Genomic DNA, 20,352 nt, shown 5'->3' with positions numbered 1-20,352 from the left:
GGCTGCTGTAATGAAATGAGATAAGTGGCCATTATAACTTGGTGGAGGTTTCAGGTTTTCAGGGAAAGTCCTCAGCCACTATACGTGTATCATAGTTTCTTTTATGTGAAGTGCATACTCTTCCTCAGGACTATTTCAGATGGCTGGTGCTTGTCTGTGTTTTTGAACAACCTCTTACTCTTTTATTCAACAAAGAACAGGGTTAGTTGAGGAAAAGAAGGCAGTATTAGCTAATATGTACATGTCTCTCTTGCCTTGATATTGCTTCCTTTTAAAAGAAAAGGTTTTGAAGTTTCATGCAAACTACCATTCCACTCTTGGGGTTTATTTATTATTTTTTTTTTTTTTTTTTTTTTTTTTTTTTGCCAAACCATAAAGCTTCCAGTTTTCCTGAGTACTAACTTTTGGACATGTATATTTTGCCTTTGATCCCTTCTCAAAAGTGTGTGTTTATTGTTTAGTTTCTAAACTACTTAGAAGTGAGTCAGTGATAATCAACAACAAAGTTCGCTGTGTGTTCAGTAGTTAGCAAAGACGGGATCCTGACAAAATCAGTCATTTCAAAGTTTTATGATCATAAAAAGCGTAATTTTGAGCTCCAAAGTTAGTACAGTTCCTCCTCTAACAGAGTTTGGCCTGCTCTGAATTTGATACCAGTGTAATTGCTGGCTGCTCTTGGAAGGGCCAGGAAAATCTGAGATCACATGGTTGAACTGAAAACATCCTGAAAAATTTTGCTTTCTCTTTATTCCCCAACAGGTGTATCATCTTTAAGCATCCAGTTTGCCAAACTTCCAAAGGGACTGAAACATTTAAATTTATCTAAAACCTCCTTGTCACCTAAAGGTATGCTTTACAAATATGCTTGTTTTTCTGTTGTAAAAGTTTCAGACTTTCATCTTAATAATACCTTTTGTTACAAGATTAAGTCAATTACAGAATTGATTACTTTATATATGTGTATTCTAAACAGTGCAGCTGCTTTTTTACCATTCCAGGTTGCTGAGCTGTGGGTGCAGAACTTTAACCCATCCAGTGCTTTGAGAAATAAACTACTTGCCCTAGATACGAGCTTGAATCTGTACAGTAAAGAAAGATTTAATTTAGAATTGGAATACATTGTATGTTTCTTTTATGCTTCAGAAAATGTTTGAAGCAAAAATGTGCAGGAAATTTTCCAAATAGCATTCGGAAAACTACTCAAATGTTTTTTGTGTGATTGCTTCATTTGACTACTTCATGAAATCAAGTGTTTTGACAGTGCTTGATAAGTGATTTGCTCTGACTAGAGACTTTTGCTTTGTAATTTGCATGTCTGACTTGATATAGTAGTTGAAACATACATATATTTTTAAAGTGAATTTATTCACTCATCATTTTCGTTAAAAAGAATTTATTCAACTCTTGTGGTTTTTTTATTCTATGTTAGTTTCAGTTTTTTGGTGACATGCAACTGATTAAGAATCTTGACTAACCTTGCATGTACTCTTGAGAGTAGATGGTTGTGAATTTGACAGATAGTCATGCATTTCTGGTATGTTCATTCAGCCTGTTTTCTTCTTCATGTGATCTGAATGATTTCAGAAAGTGCTTTTGACTGTTGAGTCAAGAGAACCCTCTAGCTGCATTGCCTTTATAAAGAGCAAATGCCTGCTTGATGAAGCTAATCAACAAAATTCTTGTCAGTAAAAATGAATTTTGATGTTATAAAAATAATTTGGAAGATTTTTAATGATCTTTTCAAAAACAATCTTTAAACAAAAGCTGCAAATACATTCCAGCTTCTCTGCTGCTGACCTTATAAGAATCCTAGTCCAGGCTGCATAGGCCATCCTAACCCATAACTATCTATCTGTTCTCCAGAGTGCAACAGGTCACTATTGCTCCATGGGAGCTCCTCAAAATTCCAGTAAAAAGTATAGGTGAAGTCTTAAAATTGGAATTGTTATAGAAGAATATGAAAAATCTCAGTTTCACCTCTTTGCTTGTCTGCAAAGCTGTCTATCTTAGCCAGTTTTCCTTCACCTTAAGAAGATGGTACTGAATTGGTTTGTGACTTGGAAGGCTACTTTAGAACTCCCAATACTGAAGTATTTTGTTGGTTTGCTTTTTTTGTCTGGGGGAAGCCTGGCTGTAGAGGAGACAGTGACATTGTTTAGGGAGGTTCTTTACTGACCTTGGATTCAGTAGACTCTAGGGTACATGGATTATTTTTACAGCATGTTTTCACCTCCAGAGAGATGCCCACACCACCATCACTTTTTTCTTATTATTTTTAGCTTTTTAATTTCAGAAATTCTGTACAATTCCTCACTGGTTTTGACCTTATTTCAAGATAGGTTTCTAAGATGGAGAAGGGAAGTTCAGATGGTAACTTCCCAGCTGATCTTTCTTCAAATATTGTATCTCAAGGTTCCTAAGAGCTATTAACACTCTGAGCCTCCTGAGAGCAGTAAAAGAGCATGATAGATTGTCTGCAAATGAAAGTGAGATTACTGTCAAAGTATAGAACGAGGTAGGTGAAATTCAAACAAAAGTTTATTGATCTGAAGGTTCTGGTTAAATGGAAAATTTTAGTATTTTTTTAGTATTTACTCATTCAAAGACAGGGCTGGATTTTCTGAACCCGAGCCAAAGGCTAATTAAAAATCCGTCATTCACATCATTTGGACTAAGCCTTCAAAGATGTGGCTGATTTGGGGCAGTTGGCTCTTTTTAAACATGAAACAAGCATAAACAGTATGGATTGTTTTATAGCTGTTCTTCGTCCCCAGTCAGTGACAATTCCTAAATTCTCAGAATTGTATTTCAATAGTATATGCTGAACTGTTCATAATATATTACATTAATTTCAACTTGTTGATTATAAATGCTCTAGAAGTTAAATAGACCTTTTAGATCTTTAAAAGTTTCAAAAAGTTTTCATTTGCTGTTTACCTTTAGGGATAGGGTACAGATTCAGCAATGCAATGTTAAGAAAAAAGAAAAAACACACTGAAAATAAAAGTTTCAAGACTTGGCAAAGATGGCATTGTGCTGCAGTTCTTTTCAGTATCAAAAATCTGAAACTAACAGCCACACTACTAACATGGGAGTATTTCTTAATATTTGGAAGCTTGGAAAACTAGAACACTGACTGGGGATATATTTTGGTTTCCAGTGACTTGCTAGCTGCTTCCCCCACATGCTGGTAAATCCATTTCATAATAGTTTCTAAGTGACGAGTGGATATGCTCTATCTATTGAATGCCAGTCCACCTTTACTGATCAGGAACTTTGAGAAGTTGCACTTTAATGTGTTGTAGATCAAAACACGTGCCTGCTTCATTGTTCTGGCTAGGTACTTATGAGAAAATAAATTCATTTGCTAAAGGAGACAGTGATACTTATATAAGAAATACAAACATGTAGCACTTGAAAGGCAGCAAGCTTCTACAATAAATTAAGAACTTGGTAATAAGCTGCAGAGCTCTCAGATGAAAGTTAGATTTGCTGGAAATAGCCACATCCTAATTTGTATTTGGAAAAGTTGGAGGACTTGAGGGAAAAAGAGCCCTGACTGGTTTGTTCCCAATGTGAGCTTTTTAATTTTAATGGGAAAAACATGTATTTTTCCTCAACAGGAAGTGACTCTTAATGCATCTCTTGATATTTTAATTAGCTAACTGTTTTTCTGAAATTACAGGCAAATACATAATTGAAATATTTTTAACTTCTAGGTCTTGTCAGTCGCTTTTGAAGTTCTGGCAAATTATAATTGTTAATGTACTTGGGCTTCCACAGATACTTTTATCTAAATGTTATTTTTTGAGAGAGGACATTGCCTTACCATTATGAAGTAAATTCTCTTTTAAAAACCTGTTCCAAGATACAGTTGCACTGTTAAAGCCACTGCAGACATGGCAAAAATATTTATTCTGTGGATCTAGGACCTGTAACACACTGTGCCCTGTTTTATCAGAGGCACAGAGAGCACTCAGTTTCCAGAGCAGCTGATGAAACGTGGCCCAGGCAAAAACAGATCTTCTGTGACAAAGAGAAGTCTTGTATCTCCCAGGTGATCTGTCCTCCTCTGCTGCAGTATAGTGGTGGCAACAGGAGGTCATTAAACATTTATGTATGACTGTGTTCACTGAAACTGTGCTCTTGCAGGATATGGCATTGGAGAAATTGGATACTGAGTTTGTTTTGTTTGTTTTGTTTTGTTTTGTTTTTCAGGGGTGAATAGCCTTTCCCAGTCACTGAGTGCCAACTCGCTGATAGCGAGCACGCTCGTCTATCTTGACCTCTCAGGGAACGCTCTCCGTGGGGATGATCTCTCAGTAAGCACGTGCTTTTTATTTGGGAATTAATGAAAGGATGTTTTAATTTATTATTAGAAGGGCAAAACCATTTTATTTAGATTCTCTTTTGCTTTTATTTTAGTACAGTTTTATTAGGGATAGAAAACAATATTTTGATCTCTGTTTTTCAGTATATACTCAGAAGCTTAACACAAGTAAACAGATCCACAGATCCACTGATCCAAATATCCATTGTTTAGTTGCCCCACACAACTAAACAGATCCACATAATCCATTCATGCTTTTAGTTCTTGGCTTTTACTGATAAATGAGAAAACTGCAAGTGAGTTGCTTGTTTCAGTCAACTTAGCATGCTCTCTGAATTCTATTAAAAAGACTCATCTTCTTTCTAGTGACGTATATTACAATTTTTTTATTGGAAGTTTAAAATTAATTGAATTATTTTGACTTGGAAAGACTTGATTCTTTTTTCATTTTGACTATTTTTGTCTGTATAAATAAATCTGTGCATCTCCTTGATACATGCTATTGAAACTCATGATTTTTTGAACAAACTTAATTATTTCTGGAATTCTGTTGTTTAGTTCAGTTGCCATTGAGGTGCAGCTCTATTTTCTGTTAAAAAAAAAAAAAAGAGAGAGCACTTCAGTTCTCAATTTGTATATATTTGTTTTTTGACTATCACATATTTTTTGATATGTGATAGTCATATTTTTGACATCCATATTTCTCTCTTACATCAACAGTTGTGTGAATGTAACTGTCAGTTTTTGAGTTCTTTAAGTGTGAAGCATCTAAAATATGCAACACCGGAGGCACCCAATCTGATCATTTAAAGTCCTCAGACTTTATCTGCCTATGACTTTTGTGTGACTTTTTTTTTCACAAATCTTACTAGTTTCAGATTCATCAACACATTCAAAGAACTAGTCTTTTCAGACATGAGATGAAAGTTTCAGCAGGACAAGAGGATTTAAAAGGTAGCACATAGTTAAATGACACACAGTGAATTATTCTCAAAGAGAGAAGAACATACACAACTTTTATAGGGAATGGCTAAAGATATCAGATGTTTACCTACAATATTTTTAGGAAGATAAATACAATACATCTTTTCTTAGTCTGTCAGAGAGAAAGTTGATTCAAAGAAGATTCTTAATACTGAGATCTCTTAATCTGTGGAGCAGTTTTTAAACAGGAGCAAAGAAATCCTGTTATTTGCATTTAAAATAAACCCTAGCGAAGCACAGGGATTTTTAGACTAGGGACCTTTCTTGCATGGTTAGGTATATGGGCTAAATGACCTAATTTTAGAAAGATGAATCTATTTTTGAAATGTTGAACATTCTCTGTCTGGATGTCATGTGGAGTTGTGTTCCATGTTTCTGTGAATTAGGTCATACCTTTTTCCATTCTGTATTGTTCTGAGAGACTAACAAATAAATACAATAAAGCAGCGTATAGTAAGAACTTTTATGTACACTAACATTTTCATGACATAGTCTATGTAGTACTTAATTCATTGATATTAAGTGTATTACTAGGTTACTTCTTCTGTATTTTGCCTTAAACTTCTAATGCACAGCTGATATAAAGAATTAACCATAATCTTCAGATGCAATTTAGTTGCTTCCCTCATGCTTAAAAGGTCTAGCGTAAACTTTCAGACCAACTAGCCTCTCTGAAATATAATGGCAATCTGAGTGACATTCCAAGGTATTTATAACTAAACTAAATATCATTTCCTGTGAAAGCATATTGCAAGGTAACTCACATTAAGTACATTAAGATTACTGTTTGGCAGATGTGGTCTGGGCACTGTTTTTTCCAGTTCTTCCTAAAAAATTACAGCCTTCAAAAGTAAAACAGGTTGTATTGATTGGGTGAAAAGAAGTTTCAGACACAACTCTTGTAGTGCAATTTTATAAGAAAAGCCTAAAATGTATTTGAGAAGTAGTGATACAGTAATCTGTGTCATAATATCAGAAGTAACGTTGATAATTTATTTTTTTTTTCTCCATTAATTGTAGAGCCTGTACAATTTTTTGGCCCAACCAAATGCCCTTGTCCATCTGGATTTATCCAACACAGAGTGTGCTCTAGATATGGTAAGGCTGTTTTTTTTTGTGGAGATTCAAATACTAAGGAAACGTTGCCCACCTTCTGTCCTTAGAAAAGTGCATCTTCCTTATTTTAAACCAGGTGTGTGGAGCCCTCCTTCGTGGATGTCTTCAGCATCTAGCTGTCCTTAGCCTCTCTAGGACGCTTTTTTCTCACAGGTACAGTTTAAATGTCATTTCTCTCAACTTCTGCAAAATTTTGCTTTATAATTGCTTGGCTTTGAGCTGCACCTTTCTTTTTAAGAAGAAACATAAGACTTTATAAATGGCCTATACAAAAGAGGTATTATTTATTCCAAGCAAAAGATTTTTTTTCACTTTCCACTTTTTTGTTAGACAGCTGTAAAATAAGCTACCTTGTCTAATATGTTTTTTTTTTTTTTTTTTTGTGATCCTGATGCAGCAGAACATCTATATACATCTTTTGTCATAATATCAGGCTTTGAAGTCTGTCTTGACTCCTCTTTAAGTTTGTTTTTTTTAACGTACTTATTTTTCATGATCTGGTGACAGTTAAAAATGATATTTTATTCCTTCCTTCTTCATTCTTTTTTTGGAGAGGAAGTACCTCTGAAAGTCTTTGAGACTGAACACTGACTTTGCAGAGTACTTGCATCGTAGGATATAGTAACATTAGCTTCCTTTTTTCTTCAAATCAATGGCTTGAGTCCATATTGGAGGTGACAGCTAGTTGAGGGTAAGCTACTATATTGTTAAGTAATGGTTTATAGTGGTGAAAAGGCAATGTCAGTGTGTTTGTAACATTGTTTGATCTTTTGCTTGATAGATATAAGTACATTCACTGTTCACAGAATCACAGAATTTCCTAGGTTGGAAGAGACCTCAAGGTCATCGAGTCCAACCTCCAACCTAACGCTAACAGCCCTCCACTAAACCATATCCCTAAGCTCTACATCTAAACGTCTTTTGAAGACTTCCAGGGATGGTGACTCCACCACTTCCCTGGGCAGCCTGTTCCAGTGCCTCACAACCCTTTCAGTGAAGAAGTTCTTCCTAACATCTAACCTAAAACTCCCCTGGCTCAACTTAAACCCATTCCCCCTCGTCCTGTCACCAGGCACATGGGAGAACAGGCCAACCCCCACCTCGCTACAGCCTCCCTTGAGGTACCTAAAAAGAGCGATAAGGTCACCCCTGAGCCTCCTCTTCTCCAGGCTGAACAAGCCCAGCTCCCTCAGCCGCTCCTCGTAGGACTTGTTCTCCAGGCCCCTCACCAGCTTCGTCGCCCTTCTCTGCACCCGCTCAAGCACCTCGATGTCCTTCTTGTAGCGAGGGGCCCAAAACTGAACACAGTACTCGAGGTGCGGCCTCACCAGAGCTGAGTACAGGGGGACGATCACCTCCCTAGCCCTGCTGGTCACGCTGTTCCTAATACAAGCCAGGATGCCGTTGGCCTTCTTGGCCACCTGAGCACACTGCTGGCTCATATTCAGCCGACTATCAACCATCACTCCCAGGTCCTTCTCTGCCTGGCAGCTTTCCAACCATTCCTCTCCCAGTCTGTAGCTCTGCTTGGGGTTATTGCGCCCCAGGTGCAGGACCCGGCACTTGGCCTTGTTAAACTTCATGCAGTTGACCTCAGCCCATCGGTGCAGCCTATCCAGATCCTCCTGCAGAGCTTTCCTACCCTCAAGCAGATCGACACACGCACCTAACTTGGTGTCATCTGTGAACTTACTGAGGGTGCACTCGATGCCCTCGTCCAGATCATCGATGAAGATATTAAAGAGGACCGGCCCCAGCACCGAGCCCTGGGGGACGCCACTAGTGACTGGCCTCCAACTGGACTTGGCTCCATTCACCACGACTCTTTGGGCCCGGCTATCCAGCCAGTTTCTAACCCAACGAAGCATGCGCCAGTCCAAGCCAAGAGCAGCCAGTTTCTTGAGGAGAATGCTGTGGGAAACAGTGTCAAAAGCCTTGCTGAAGTCAAGGTAGACCACATCCACAGCCTTTCCCTCATCCACCCAGCGCGTCACTCTGTCATAGAAGGAGATCAGGTTCGTCAGGCATGACCTGCCTTTCATAAAGCCATGCTGACTGGGCCTGATCGCCTGCTTCCCCTTCAAGTGCTGCATGATGACTCTCAGGAGGATCTGCTCCATGAGCTTCCCTGGCACTGAGGTCAAACTGACAGGCCTGTAGTTTCCCGGGTCTGCCCTCCGGCCCTTCTTGTAGATGGGCGTCACGTTTGCTAGCCGCCAGTCGATTGGGACCTCCCCCGATAGCCAGGACTGTTGATAAATGATGGACAGTGGCTTGGCCAGCTCCTCTGCCAGTTCCCTCAGTACCCTTGGGTGGATCCCATCTGGCCCCATCGACTTGTGCACATCTAAGTGCCGTAGCAGGTCACCAACCAGTTCTTCATGGATAATGAGGGCCACATCCTGTTCCCCATCCCCTTCCACCAGCTCAGGGTACTGGGTATCCAGAGAACATCCGGTATTGCCGCTAAAGACTGAGGCAAAGAAGGCATTGAGCACCTCCGCCTTTTCCTCATCTCTTGTAACTAAGTTTCCCCCCGCATCCAGTAAAGGATGGAGATTCTCCTTAGCCCTCCTTTTTGTGTTGATGTATTTATAGAAACATTTTTTGTTATCTTTAACGGCAGTAGCCAGATTGAGCTCCAGATGAGCTTTGGCCTTCCTAATTTTGTCCCTGCACAGCCTCGCTACTTCTTTAAAGTCCTCCTTAGTGGCCTGCCCACTTTTCCAAAGCTTATAAACCCTCTTTTTCCTCCTAAGATCAAGCCACAATTCTCTGTTGAGCCAGGCCGGTCTTCTTCCCCGCCAGCTCGTCTTTGGGCACGTGGGTACAGACCGTTCCTGCGCCATGAAGACTTCCCTCTTGAAGATCGCCCAGCCTTCCTGGACCCCTCTGCCCTTCAGAACCGCCTCCCAAGGGACTCCACCAACCAGTGTCCTGAGCAGTTCAAAGTCAGCCCTCCGAAAGTCCAATACAGCGGTTTTACTGGTCCCCTTCCTGGCCTCGCCAAGAATAGTGAACTCCACCATTGCGTGGTCACTCTGCCCGAGACAGCTCCCGACGATCACATCCTCCACCAGTCCTTCTCTGTTTGTGAAGAGAAGGTCTAGCGGGGCACCTCCCCTGGTAGGCTCACTAACCAGCTGTGTCAGGAAGCTATCTTCCACGCTCTCCAGAAACCTCCTAGACTGCTTTCTCAGGGCTGTGTTGTGCTTCCAGGATATGTCAGGGAAGTTGAAGTCCCCCACGAGTACAAGAGCTGATGATTTTGCAACCTCTGTCAGCTGCCTGTAGAATTCCTCATCCGTCTCCTCATCCTGGTTCGGCGGTCTATAGCAGACCCCGACCAGGACACTAGCCTTGTTGTCCCTGCCGATCCTAACCCAAAGGGACTCGACCTTGTCATTCCCAACCTCGAGTTCTACAACCTCGAAAGACTCTCTAATATAGAGAGCCACACCACCACCCCTTCTATGCTGCCTGTCCCTTCTATAGAGCTTATAGCCAGGCATTGCAGCACTCCAGTCATGAGACTGGTCCCACCACGTCTCCGTGATGGCAACCAAGTCGTAGCCTGCCTGCCGCACGATGGCTTCCAGCTCCTCCTGTTTGTTACCCATGCTGCGTGCATTGGTGTAGATGCACTTCAGCTGGGCCATTGCCTTATCCTCCGGCCTTGCCATTGTTCCCCCTGGCACAGCCCCAACAATCCTAGCCTCAGCCCCATCCCCCTTCCTACCTAGTTTAAAGCCCTCTCAATGAGCCCTGCCAGTTCCTGGCCCAGGATCCTTTTTCCCCTAAAAGATAGGGACCCGTCTGCGGCCATCAGGCCAGGTGCTGAGTAAAGTGCCCCATGATCAAAAAACCCAAGATTTCTGCGTTGGCACCAGCCCCGGAGCCACGTGTTTAACAGGTGGGCTTTCCGTGTCCTCTCTGAACCCCTCCCTGCCACCATAGGGATGGACGAAAACACCACCTGCACTCCCGCTCCATCCACTAACCGACCCATTCCCCTAAAGTCCCTTTTGATAGCCTTGAGGCTTCTCTCTTCGATGTTATCACTGCCCGCCTGGACTATCAAAAGGGGGTAGTAGTCAGAGGGGTGTACCAGGTTAGGAAGCTTCCTGGCAACGTCCCTGACCCTGGCCCCAGGGAGACAGCAGACTTCCCTACGGGTAGGGTCAGGCCGACAAATAGGGCCCTCTGTTCCCCTAAGAATCGAGTCACCAACAACAATAACCCTCCTGTCTTTTTTGGTGGAGGCAGTCCTGAGGCGCGGAGTGGACCTCCTCGCCCCAGGCATCCTCCTGGGAACATTTGCTACCTCTTCCTCACACACCGACCTCTCAATCTCTAGGGCCTCAAACCTGTTGTGTAAGGGCACCTGGGAAGGTGGGGCCGGAAGGGGAGAGCATCGCCTGCGATGTCGAGCAGGGACCTGTTTCCATTCCTCCTCAGCTCCCAGATCCCCTCCCTCTGCCCGACGGGGACAGGGCAGGGGGTCCGCCCCCATTTGGGGAGTCTCACCTCGGCACCTCCCCTTGAGGCCCTGCAGGGAGTTACTCCAGAAGTCTATCTCCCGCTCACACTCCCTGATGGCCCTCAACCTCTCCACCTCCTCCTTGAGCTCCGCCACCATGCGGACCAGATCATCCACCTGCTCGCACCTCACGCACGCAGTTTCTCTGCCTCCCGCCGATGGCAGCAACAGGCTCAGACACTCCATGCATCCGGTGACCTGAACTGCGGCATTTTTTAACGGGTAGTCGGTCTGCGTGTGTACCGAACTGTTACACACGCAGCTGTTACACGTTAACTGTTAACTGTTACACGTAACACTGTTAATCGGGTCTAAATGATCATTTCTTGTTGTTCACCAAACAAAAGCTAGATAGTAATGTCTTTCGAGCAGCAGTGTAATTGAGGATTGTTTGTTGAATCAACATTTTGATGGCATTGTATTTCCAAGTTAACCAAGAGCCACTGATTACAGAGTTGTTAAAGGTACAGCAAATTAAACACGTAAAAGATTGTTAAAATTCTGACTGCTTGTATTCACTATTTATTGGAATGAGGAGTATGTAGATACTACTTCTTAATTAATTTATTTACTTTCAGAAAAGGAAAAGAAGTTCCTCCCTCCTTCAAACAGTTTTTCAGCAGCTCACTTGCTTTGATGCAGATTAATCTGTCGGGAACAAAACTCCCTCCTGAGCCTCTAAAGTAAGAATTTAATTTCATCTTCTCCCATTGCCTAAAACCTAGTTCGCATTGTTATTACGTGAGTGCTTTATATTGAAAATATAATTTAAAATGTAAGAGGAAAATATTTATTTGCATTATTTTTCCATTTGTACATTATTGTTATTCCAAGAGTGAGTTTCATAATGATCACACAGTTAAGAAATGTTGTTTCCATCTCACAGTTAAGGCTATTAATCGTATTTTGTTCTGTGTGAATGTCACAGCTGTTTTGTTTCCATCAACTTTTTTGTGATATATTTCTTACTTTGTGGCTTACAAACAAAACTGTTTGCTTCACAGTTAAATGGGATTATGTACTTGTGTGAGTGCCCTTCCTTTGGGGCTGCAGTATTGCAACAACCATTGCTCAAATGAAGCTGTTGCAGTGCTTGAGAGAAGAGACCTATTGCACAAATCTATGCTTTCCTTTGAGTGGGAGAGACGACAGCAGCAACTTCTAGGGGTGCTTCTCTTTCCTGTATGTCACCCACCCTACAGATAACAGGTTCTGTTTTTGTGGTTTGGGCAACTCCATTGATCCCACCTAATGATTGAGAGGAATTCTTCTTATAGAGTAATGCAGATGAGGGAAATTGTGTAGCACTTTGCCACCCTTTCTACAATGTGTGCAGTTTTGAACTGTAATGAAATTTCCAGATCTGGAATTTAAAGGCATGTTTTAAAATCAAGATCAGCCTAGGTAGGTCTAATTTCAGTAGGTCATTCTGTGATTTTGGCAGAATCCTTGTGGTTTGGGGGCTGAATTAAAGAAAGGCTCTTCACAAAGGTTCAACTTGCTAGCTGCCATGTATTAAATCATATATAACCATTTCTAGTATCCACAGAAGAAATCTAGGCATGTTCCCCAACCATTCCTGGGAATGCACCTCTAATATCCTAAGCTGGACATCGATAAACATATACATACATATACCTATGTGTGTGTGTGTACATATATATATATCTGTACGTATATATTTGTGTCATTAGGAGCCTGTTTCCTGAGGAAGAATAGGGAAGGGAAGTCAGCAATAACTCACCAAGGAAGCACCTAGCTAATGAATGGGAGTTGAAGGCAAAATCAGAGATAAGGGAGTTAGCGAGTACTGGATGGAAAACTTCCAGTAAAATCTGGGGGAAGCTAAAGGAGAGAAAAGCGACAAGTACCACACATGAAATAATAGCATGCGTAGTTTTGGGATATTTTTTTCTTAATGCAATCTGACATTGGATAGAAACACTACAACATGATGCTTAAGTGAGATGGAATAGATTGAAGTCCATATTCTGCAGCAGGAGTTTAGTGTTTGTAGCTCTGATTTTTCAGTGTTCTGTATGATCTTCTTGCTTACAGTCTTGCTTGCTTAGACTTTGCTAAGATTAGGATGGCATAGTATTGATGGTCTGATGGTCACAGAAAAATGATTATTGATAGATACATTGGTTGATTCTGATTAATTTAGGGATATTGATTCTGTGGTGGAGGGCAGCAGGGAACTATGTTTAAGGAAGCTAGAAGAACAGAGGCTGTACATGACAGATACATAGGTCAATCTTACCAGTAGTACAGGAAAAATAAAAAAAAAGAATGCTGTGAGACATTGAATATATCTAGAGAGGCCAGGAAGGGTGAGAAGTTCCAGCCACTAAGGTTCAAATTTAGCTTTACTCCTTGGCATGTTGAGTATCTCCTGTGGTGTGAGGAGTTTTGGCAGGTATCTGCACTCATGGAAGGTGTTGCATGAATGTATCCCAAATACTAGATCTGCCAATTGTGCAGCAAACATGAGACCTTCCTAGTCCTTTTCAGCAAAAAAGCTACTCTGTTGATAATGTGTAAGCTAATCTGGTTCAATCTGACTGAATTGGGTTAGAGGGAGTTACTCGCATGAGTGCTGTTGGTAGAAATAAAGAGAAAGTGGTAAGTAGCATAGAGTGAGGTGACAACTGTAACTTGCATCACTAGCACAGACAGCTCCAGGAAGGAGCATCTGTCCAAAATCTACCTAGACACAGATGGTCTCAGAATATCCCCCAGAATACCCATCCACACTCACTTGGCTGGCAATTTGGCATGAGCTTCATTTGTTTTGCCCTGACAGCAATGTTCATCACTGCCTAGGGGTTAACAGGGAGCTGTTAATGCTGCTTGGTAGTTTCCTCGATGTGCTTTTTCTCTGACCCGAGCATTTCTTCAGTCTGAGCTGAGTGTCTCTGTCAACACTGCAGAAAACTATGATCTGCAGTACATCTTGCTTTCCCTCTTAAAGCAACCCGTATGGCTTGACTAATACATTTCAGAAGCATCTTTTTGAAGTTAATTTGGTGTTAAAGGGACTGAGGATGTGCCATAACCTGGGGCATCTGCTTAGCCTTTTCATCTAAACTGTAAGAAACTAGAAAACTTCTACAGAACAATCAAGATCATGGGGTGCATTAAAGACAAGAAGATTGAAACATTGGTTTTCAGTCAGACCTATTTGTCATTGCCAAGACTGCAATAACAGATCAAGGATGGTTTCTAGAAGGAAAACTAATACAAGGTGTGATAATAGTACTTCTTTAGCATTTTTGATCAGTGCATGCCGAAAAGCATTTGACAGCTTGGGCCTTGTAACTATCCTCTGAGAAAGAAGTTCCTGTTTTGTGTCCATGAACATGAAGCTTGCCTCTGAGGGGTAAAATAAAACAAAACTAAACTAAACTAAAACACAAAAAAGGACCACACCAACCAAAAAATAGAGATACCTGACATAGTGAATCCCAAATTCCCCTTTTGGGGATAAATTGGTTAATTTATTGCCTGATAGCTTTGACTAATTTGGTTATTTGATTCCTTTCATATCAGCTTCCTCTAGATGTGTAGTTTCAGTGTGTTTAATCACATCTGCTGACTCAGTGATTTTAACGATACTGGTTAATCAGTGCACTCAGGGAGGGAGATGATCTTGTTTGTAAAGCGATAGGCCTATTAATATAAGCCAAGCCTCTCAGGGAAGAAGTTTGCTAATAAAGCTGTGCTGCTGGGATGCCATTTAGCGGGTGGAGAAAGGCTGCTTTTAGTTCTTATACATAGTTAATATAGTTTATGTTCCATCACTGTTTTTTTTCTTTTTTTTCTTTTTTTTTTTTTTTTTTATTTTTGAAAGCAGATGAAGTAGTTTATATGCTCTTTTCCTTGTTTTAATATATGTTGGCATTTTTCTTCATTTACTGACGTTGCCAGAAATTTTATTTTGATCTGTCAGGGCTGTAACAAGACAAGTTGCTGATATGCTTCTCATCCAAATTGTAATTACAAGGCCAATTCTTGCCTTCTGCATGCACCACAGTTGACGAGACCTTTCCAAGTATTGCTGTGTGTGTGATTTCAACTCAGTGACTTAGTACAGATATGTCTGCCTTCAGTGTCTTTGTTTGGTGGTGCTGTTTCAGGAGAAAGAAGTGAGAAATTGTGAGGTTTTTCTTAGGATGAGTTTATGAGTTTATAGGCCAAAAGGTTTGGTGTGGGAAATATTTTTTTTTTTTTTTTTTTTTTTTACCTCTGAATAAGGCATATTTGAAGCATCAGTGAGTTTCTTTTTAAAAAAAAAAAAAAAAAAAGTTTGTTTTTTAATTTATTTTTTTAATGGTTGCGCTGCATTTTTTAAGCTCCCTCCCTCAAAATGTTAAGGGAATTACTTGCAAAGTTATCAGTCACTAACTTTGCATAAAATCATGCTCAGGAAGGACATACAGATGGGGAATGATCTAAAAAAATGTAAAAACCATTGCAGAGCTTCCACATTTTTCTTCAAGTCTGTATTTTAATAGCTTAAGAAGTAAACAAGCACAAGGTACTCTCTTTTGCTAACAGCAAAGGTCTGATCATCATTTATACCTGCAGGACAGATATAACTAGGTTTAAATGAAAAACCTTCCTGGCACAGGCATTTTACATGCAGCTTTTACACGCTGCTTACATAGCAAGTGTTCAGGTAAACAGCTCAGCAAAATTGATTGTTTTTTTTACATCCATGCATTGGTAGTTTGGATTCTGTTTGGCTGAAATGAAGCTTGAGAAGGAAGCCCTTCTGTTTCTCTGTTCAACAACTGATTCAAAGCAGCACCTATTCTAAAAACACCAGAAGGTGTGCACTGATTGTGTTTGCTTCTTCTCTTAAGACATGTACTGTTTTGCTTGCTGGTTTGACAGAATTAGTAGAAACGTGATATTATTGCTAACTTTTGTATGTGGAAAAAAAAAAATCTGTAAGGCTTTAAAGGTGATTTTATGAAGATTTTAATTGGCCATTGCTACACTTGTTTGCCATTCTGCCTAATGACAAAGGATACCATTGTTTGGGAGTATCATTTATAAATCCCTAAATATTTATAGGGGTGCAGAAACAGAGACTTCAACATGATACAGTGTTTGAGTGTTAATAGGCACTGTGCTTGGCTGAAATGGCTGGCTGCAATGCATCTTATATATATCAAAAGCACGTTTTTTGGTGAATTTTGGAAAATTAGAGACTCAAAATGGTTGTAAATAGAATGCTCCTTTTGTAATCATTTGATGTTCTTTTAAAGCGTATGTTGAAGACAAATCATCTGAGATGAATCTTATTAAATGTTGATATAGAATTAGTTTTACTATTTGCTTCTTTGCATTGCAGTTTATGATGCTGCTGGGGTATTAGTATGGCACAGCAGGTTTGTACTGCGTTATCATTTAAGAAGTAACAGCTCAGCTGATGTGGTTTTCTTTTGAAATGGTTCTTCGCATTATTAGCTGTATTAACCTGTGATTACTTAGATGATGATGATGTTGTAAAGCTGCTTTAAAAAAAAAAAAAAAATGGTTCTAATATTGATCTCTTTCAGAGCGCTTTTATTAGGCCTGGCTTGCAATCACAATCTGAAGGAGGTGTCTTTAGATCTCAGTAGCTGTGAGGTAAGGATTATTCATCAGGATGTGTTCAAAAGATGTAATGATGGGGAATTAGAGTTGTCATGTAATCCACTGGGCTAGATGTTCTTCCTCTCCACTCAGAAGTTGTGGGAAAGGTAGAGTCATGGTAAAGTGATCTGCTGTGTGTTGCTATGCCATAAATAAGGAGGGCAGAGCACCTGCAGCACCTCACTGGCAACATGCCCCTTGCAGTAGCGACTGTGGATGCTGAGCCAGCACGTTGTTCACTGCTGGGCAGCTTCTGCCCTCTGGGGCTGTGATTATAGGGGACCCTGAAGCAAGATTTTTGAGGTGCCCAGGTTAGAATGGGTCACAGGAAGGTGCATACCCTGAAGGTGTGTCTCTGGTTTGAATGTCTTCCTTCAAAATGTCTGTGCTGGAGGCATGAATACTCTTCTGCAGGTTCACTTTTAAATCTTGGGAGAAACTCTGCTTTTTTAATCAATTAACCAATTCAGGCCAATAGGGAACTTCTGTAAGAGATGATTGAAGCATGCCATTAATTTAAAAGGCATTGCACAAATGGCTTTAAATATTACAACTATCAATTAAAAAAAATAAAAAATAATAATTTTTTTAAATTAAAAAAAAAAACGAAGCAGCAGCTTGATTTGCTTTATCTCACTTCCTCTTGCTTCTCTGTGCTTTGCTGTGCACTTTGTTTCTCAGGATTGTCCACACGTGCAGGATGATAATTGTATGGCTACAGATTATAACAAGAAATCATCCATGATCCTGGGAGTTAGTGAGGCAAAGTTACATGGAGAACTGGGGATATTTACCAAAACCAACATGAAGCTTTAGCCTTCCGGAGCTGAGTGGCCACCCTTTCCTTTTTAAGCTGCAAAGAAAGCCTCTTGTTAGGCAGATCTTTCCAGGACCATCACTTGTGTATTAGCTCCTTGTGGTAGTGCCTTTCAAACGCAATGGTTTCCCTTTAAATAGAAAGCATGCAATGTCATGGACATGGTGAGGTGTAGTAATCCTTCCCTTAGGTTTATAGTTGATTGCTTTTGGAATGTGCTTAATTTCCTTACAAAGGAAAAAATAAATAAATAAATCACCGTGAATACATTTCATAGTTTGTTTTGATATTTGATACTTTTTTAAAAAATGGCTTTACTTTGAAGAACATTACATGTAAATTCCAAATAGAAAAGCTTTCAAGTCAGGTATTCATGCTTCTGACTTCTGAGTAAATAGATCTGAAGGATGATAATGTTTCTTTCAGAGGGAGGAAGAAGAAGGGAGGAGTAATTAAAGTAATAAACACGGAGTCCTGTAATCATAACCTTAAATAAATAAATAAATAAATAAATGACACACATACTTAGGTAATGAGAGTGTAAATTAGCATGTAAATCAAGCAGGGCTGAGAAGAGTGAAGGCTTAAGCCTGTCTGCTGGGCCTGGAACTGAGTGCCATTCATTAAATAGCCCCCAGGATGGGTTACGGGGGAGTCATTAGCTGCACTGGACACCAAAGCAAAAGCAGTGGTGGCTGACTGCTGTAGCAGAAAGGAAGGAGTCACACCTAGCCTGAGATCTTTCATTCCCCTCCATGATTTGGTTGCTTCAGCACTTGCTAGGTGTAGGCAGCATTTTTCTGAAGAAAACTGGGAATACACAGGAGAGACGGTCTGTAGCTGGGCCCTCCAAGCCACCAACGCTTCCTGAGATCCTTCCCTCAACATTTTGTTTTCCACATCACTGAGCTTTATCCATTCTCACACGCTTTGGAAAGAAGAAATTACGCTTCCACCAGCAGAGGGATCGAAGTGCCAGGAGCTGGAGGCACTCTCCATGGCCCAGCACCTCCTGCCTCTGCTCCACTTCTCCCTCTCCTGCTGTGAGCCAGACAGGGTGATCTGTACCCAGAGCAGAGCAGTGGGAAGCTGGGAGCTGGTGCCCTGCGCTTCTTTCTGCTTCTTCAAGCACACGCTGTCTGGAGGCTAGAAAGCTGACACTTCAGCTTTGCCTGCCTTCCTACACCAGGCAAGCTGCACTCAACTATGGAAGGATAAATCTCGGTTCCTTCCCTCTCCCACCACTTTTAATTTGCTCCCATAATTTTCTGATATACTAATTCCAAGCTTAATCACTTTATATTTGCTTGTTTGTTTGTTTTTATTATTTTTTATTATGAAAATTACATTTTTATTTCTACCTGCTCAGCACTGATGTATTTCACTCTTTTCCCTTCTGCTTCCCTTAGCTTGGTCACTGTGTAAGTACCCTCCATGCTTTACCTTAATTCTTAAATCAATAAAAAGATTTGTTTCCCCTTCCCATATACTTCAGAGTTTTGAGCACACTTGGCTTTTTTAACTGTTGAAGGGCTTGTTCTACAGTTTCTAAATAGAAGTTTGTATTCATAGACTCATTAGTGCGTCATATTGGAGATGTTGCAGAGTTTTGTCTTCAGTATCACAGTCCTCATTGGCATATAGCCCTTCAGTTAATATCTACTTTTATATATATGATTTTAATACAATTGCAATAAAATCTGATCCTAGAAGTCAAGTGGTTACTAACACACCCTCAGATTAGACAGATATCAGCATTGCACACAATGAATATTTGTGTATTTATTATTTTGTGTTATCAGTACAAGATTGAAAGCTGCTCCGGAAAAGTTGCCCACTTAAACAGTTAAAATATATATGTAATTTTTTGTGTGTGTAGCCCTTTTACCATACCAACAAACAATCCTTTTGATGATAGATAATCCTTATTATCTAAAAATGAAAATTTCTATAATGGAAACTAAAGTTTAATGCTGAAATATTAGTACAAGTATTATAAAAATATTTTTGATTTTTGTTAAAATAAATCCTAATATCCTTTACAGTTAAGTATATCCTTTCTAGGGCACTCCGGAACTTTGGCTCCAGTGAAAATCAAATTGCAACACAGCGAAAATAGTTTTTTATATAAATCACTTTTTTAACTGTGACAAGACCATGTATAACCTGCCAGTTCCAGAGATGCTGCAACAATTGATGTGGCACTCTGCGTGAAATGGTTGTCTCATAGTGGGCGACTCTGTGAGAGAATCAGAGAGCGAAACTGAATGATTTTGGCATTTGTACAGCCAGCAAGTATTACAAATGCTCTTACACAAACAACATTGAGTTAAAACTGCACCAGTTTTGGCCCAGATACAAACTGCAAATTCAACTTCTAAAGAAGATAGGGCTAAGTAGGCTTTGTTTTATGCAAAAGGGGAAGGGCATCTTCTGTTTTCTTATGCTTCCAGAAGTGACTTATGGTTTATATGTTGTCTTTAACCACTGCTGTTCTTAAAATACTCAGAGCAAGTTATTGAACTGTTTGCTTACCAATCACAAATGTTGAACTTTCTAAAAAGTGCCAATTCGACACCTTATTGAAAATACTCTCAGAAGGTTGCTTAATTACAGCATTGATAAAAAAAGACCATTCACAGAAATGTCATCAGATTAGTTCAAGAAATTTGGTCAAGTGAGTGAACTAAGTGAAATATTACTCATTTTTTATGCACAAGAAGTAAAATGGAAGTTTAAAGTTTGAAAAAGCTTTGCATTACTTTAAAGCAATAAAAGTGAAAATGGAAAACGTTTTTGCAAAAGTTGAATTTTAGCAGAACTTTTTCCTTCTTTTGCTTAAGTCTTTCTGGGTGATGATTATGAAGGGACGTATATTTTGTGTAGCTTGTGTAACTGCAAGAAATAAGAAAATGCTTT

At 40.1% G+C, this 20,352-nt stretch overlaps 1 protein-coding gene across 8 annotated transcripts in view; it reads left to right on the top strand.

Moving 5' to 3' along the window:
* CARMIL1 (capping protein regulator and myosin 1 linker 1) overlaps positions 1 to 20,352 on the top strand; it is a 189,244-nt gene that overhangs the window by 98,804 nt on the left and 70,088 nt on the right. For all 8 annotated transcript variants that reach the window (XM_084507999.1, XM_084508001.1, XM_084508000.1 and 5 more), the window contains 6 exons: positions 760 to 846; positions 4,219 to 4,322; positions 6,335 to 6,412; positions 6,507 to 6,583; positions 11,549 to 11,653; positions 16,541 to 16,610. In XM_084507999.1, the coding sequence (XP_084364125.1) occupies positions 760 to 846; positions 4,219 to 4,322; positions 6,335 to 6,412; positions 6,507 to 6,583; positions 11,549 to 11,653; positions 16,541 to 16,610 (521 nt within the window). The remainder of the gene's footprint in view (positions 1 to 759; positions 847 to 4,218; positions 4,323 to 6,334; positions 6,413 to 6,506; positions 6,584 to 11,548; positions 11,654 to 16,540; positions 16,611 to 20,352) is intronic.

Source organism: Aythya ferina (assembly GCF_964211825.1).
Source record: "Aythya ferina genome assembly, chromosome: 2".
NCBI classification, from domain to species: domain Eukaryota; kingdom Metazoa; phylum Chordata; class Aves; order Anseriformes; family Anatidae; genus Aythya; species Aythya ferina.
The sequence above is the reverse complement of the archived record's forward strand: the minus strand, read 5'-3'. Positions and strand labels throughout refer to the sequence as shown.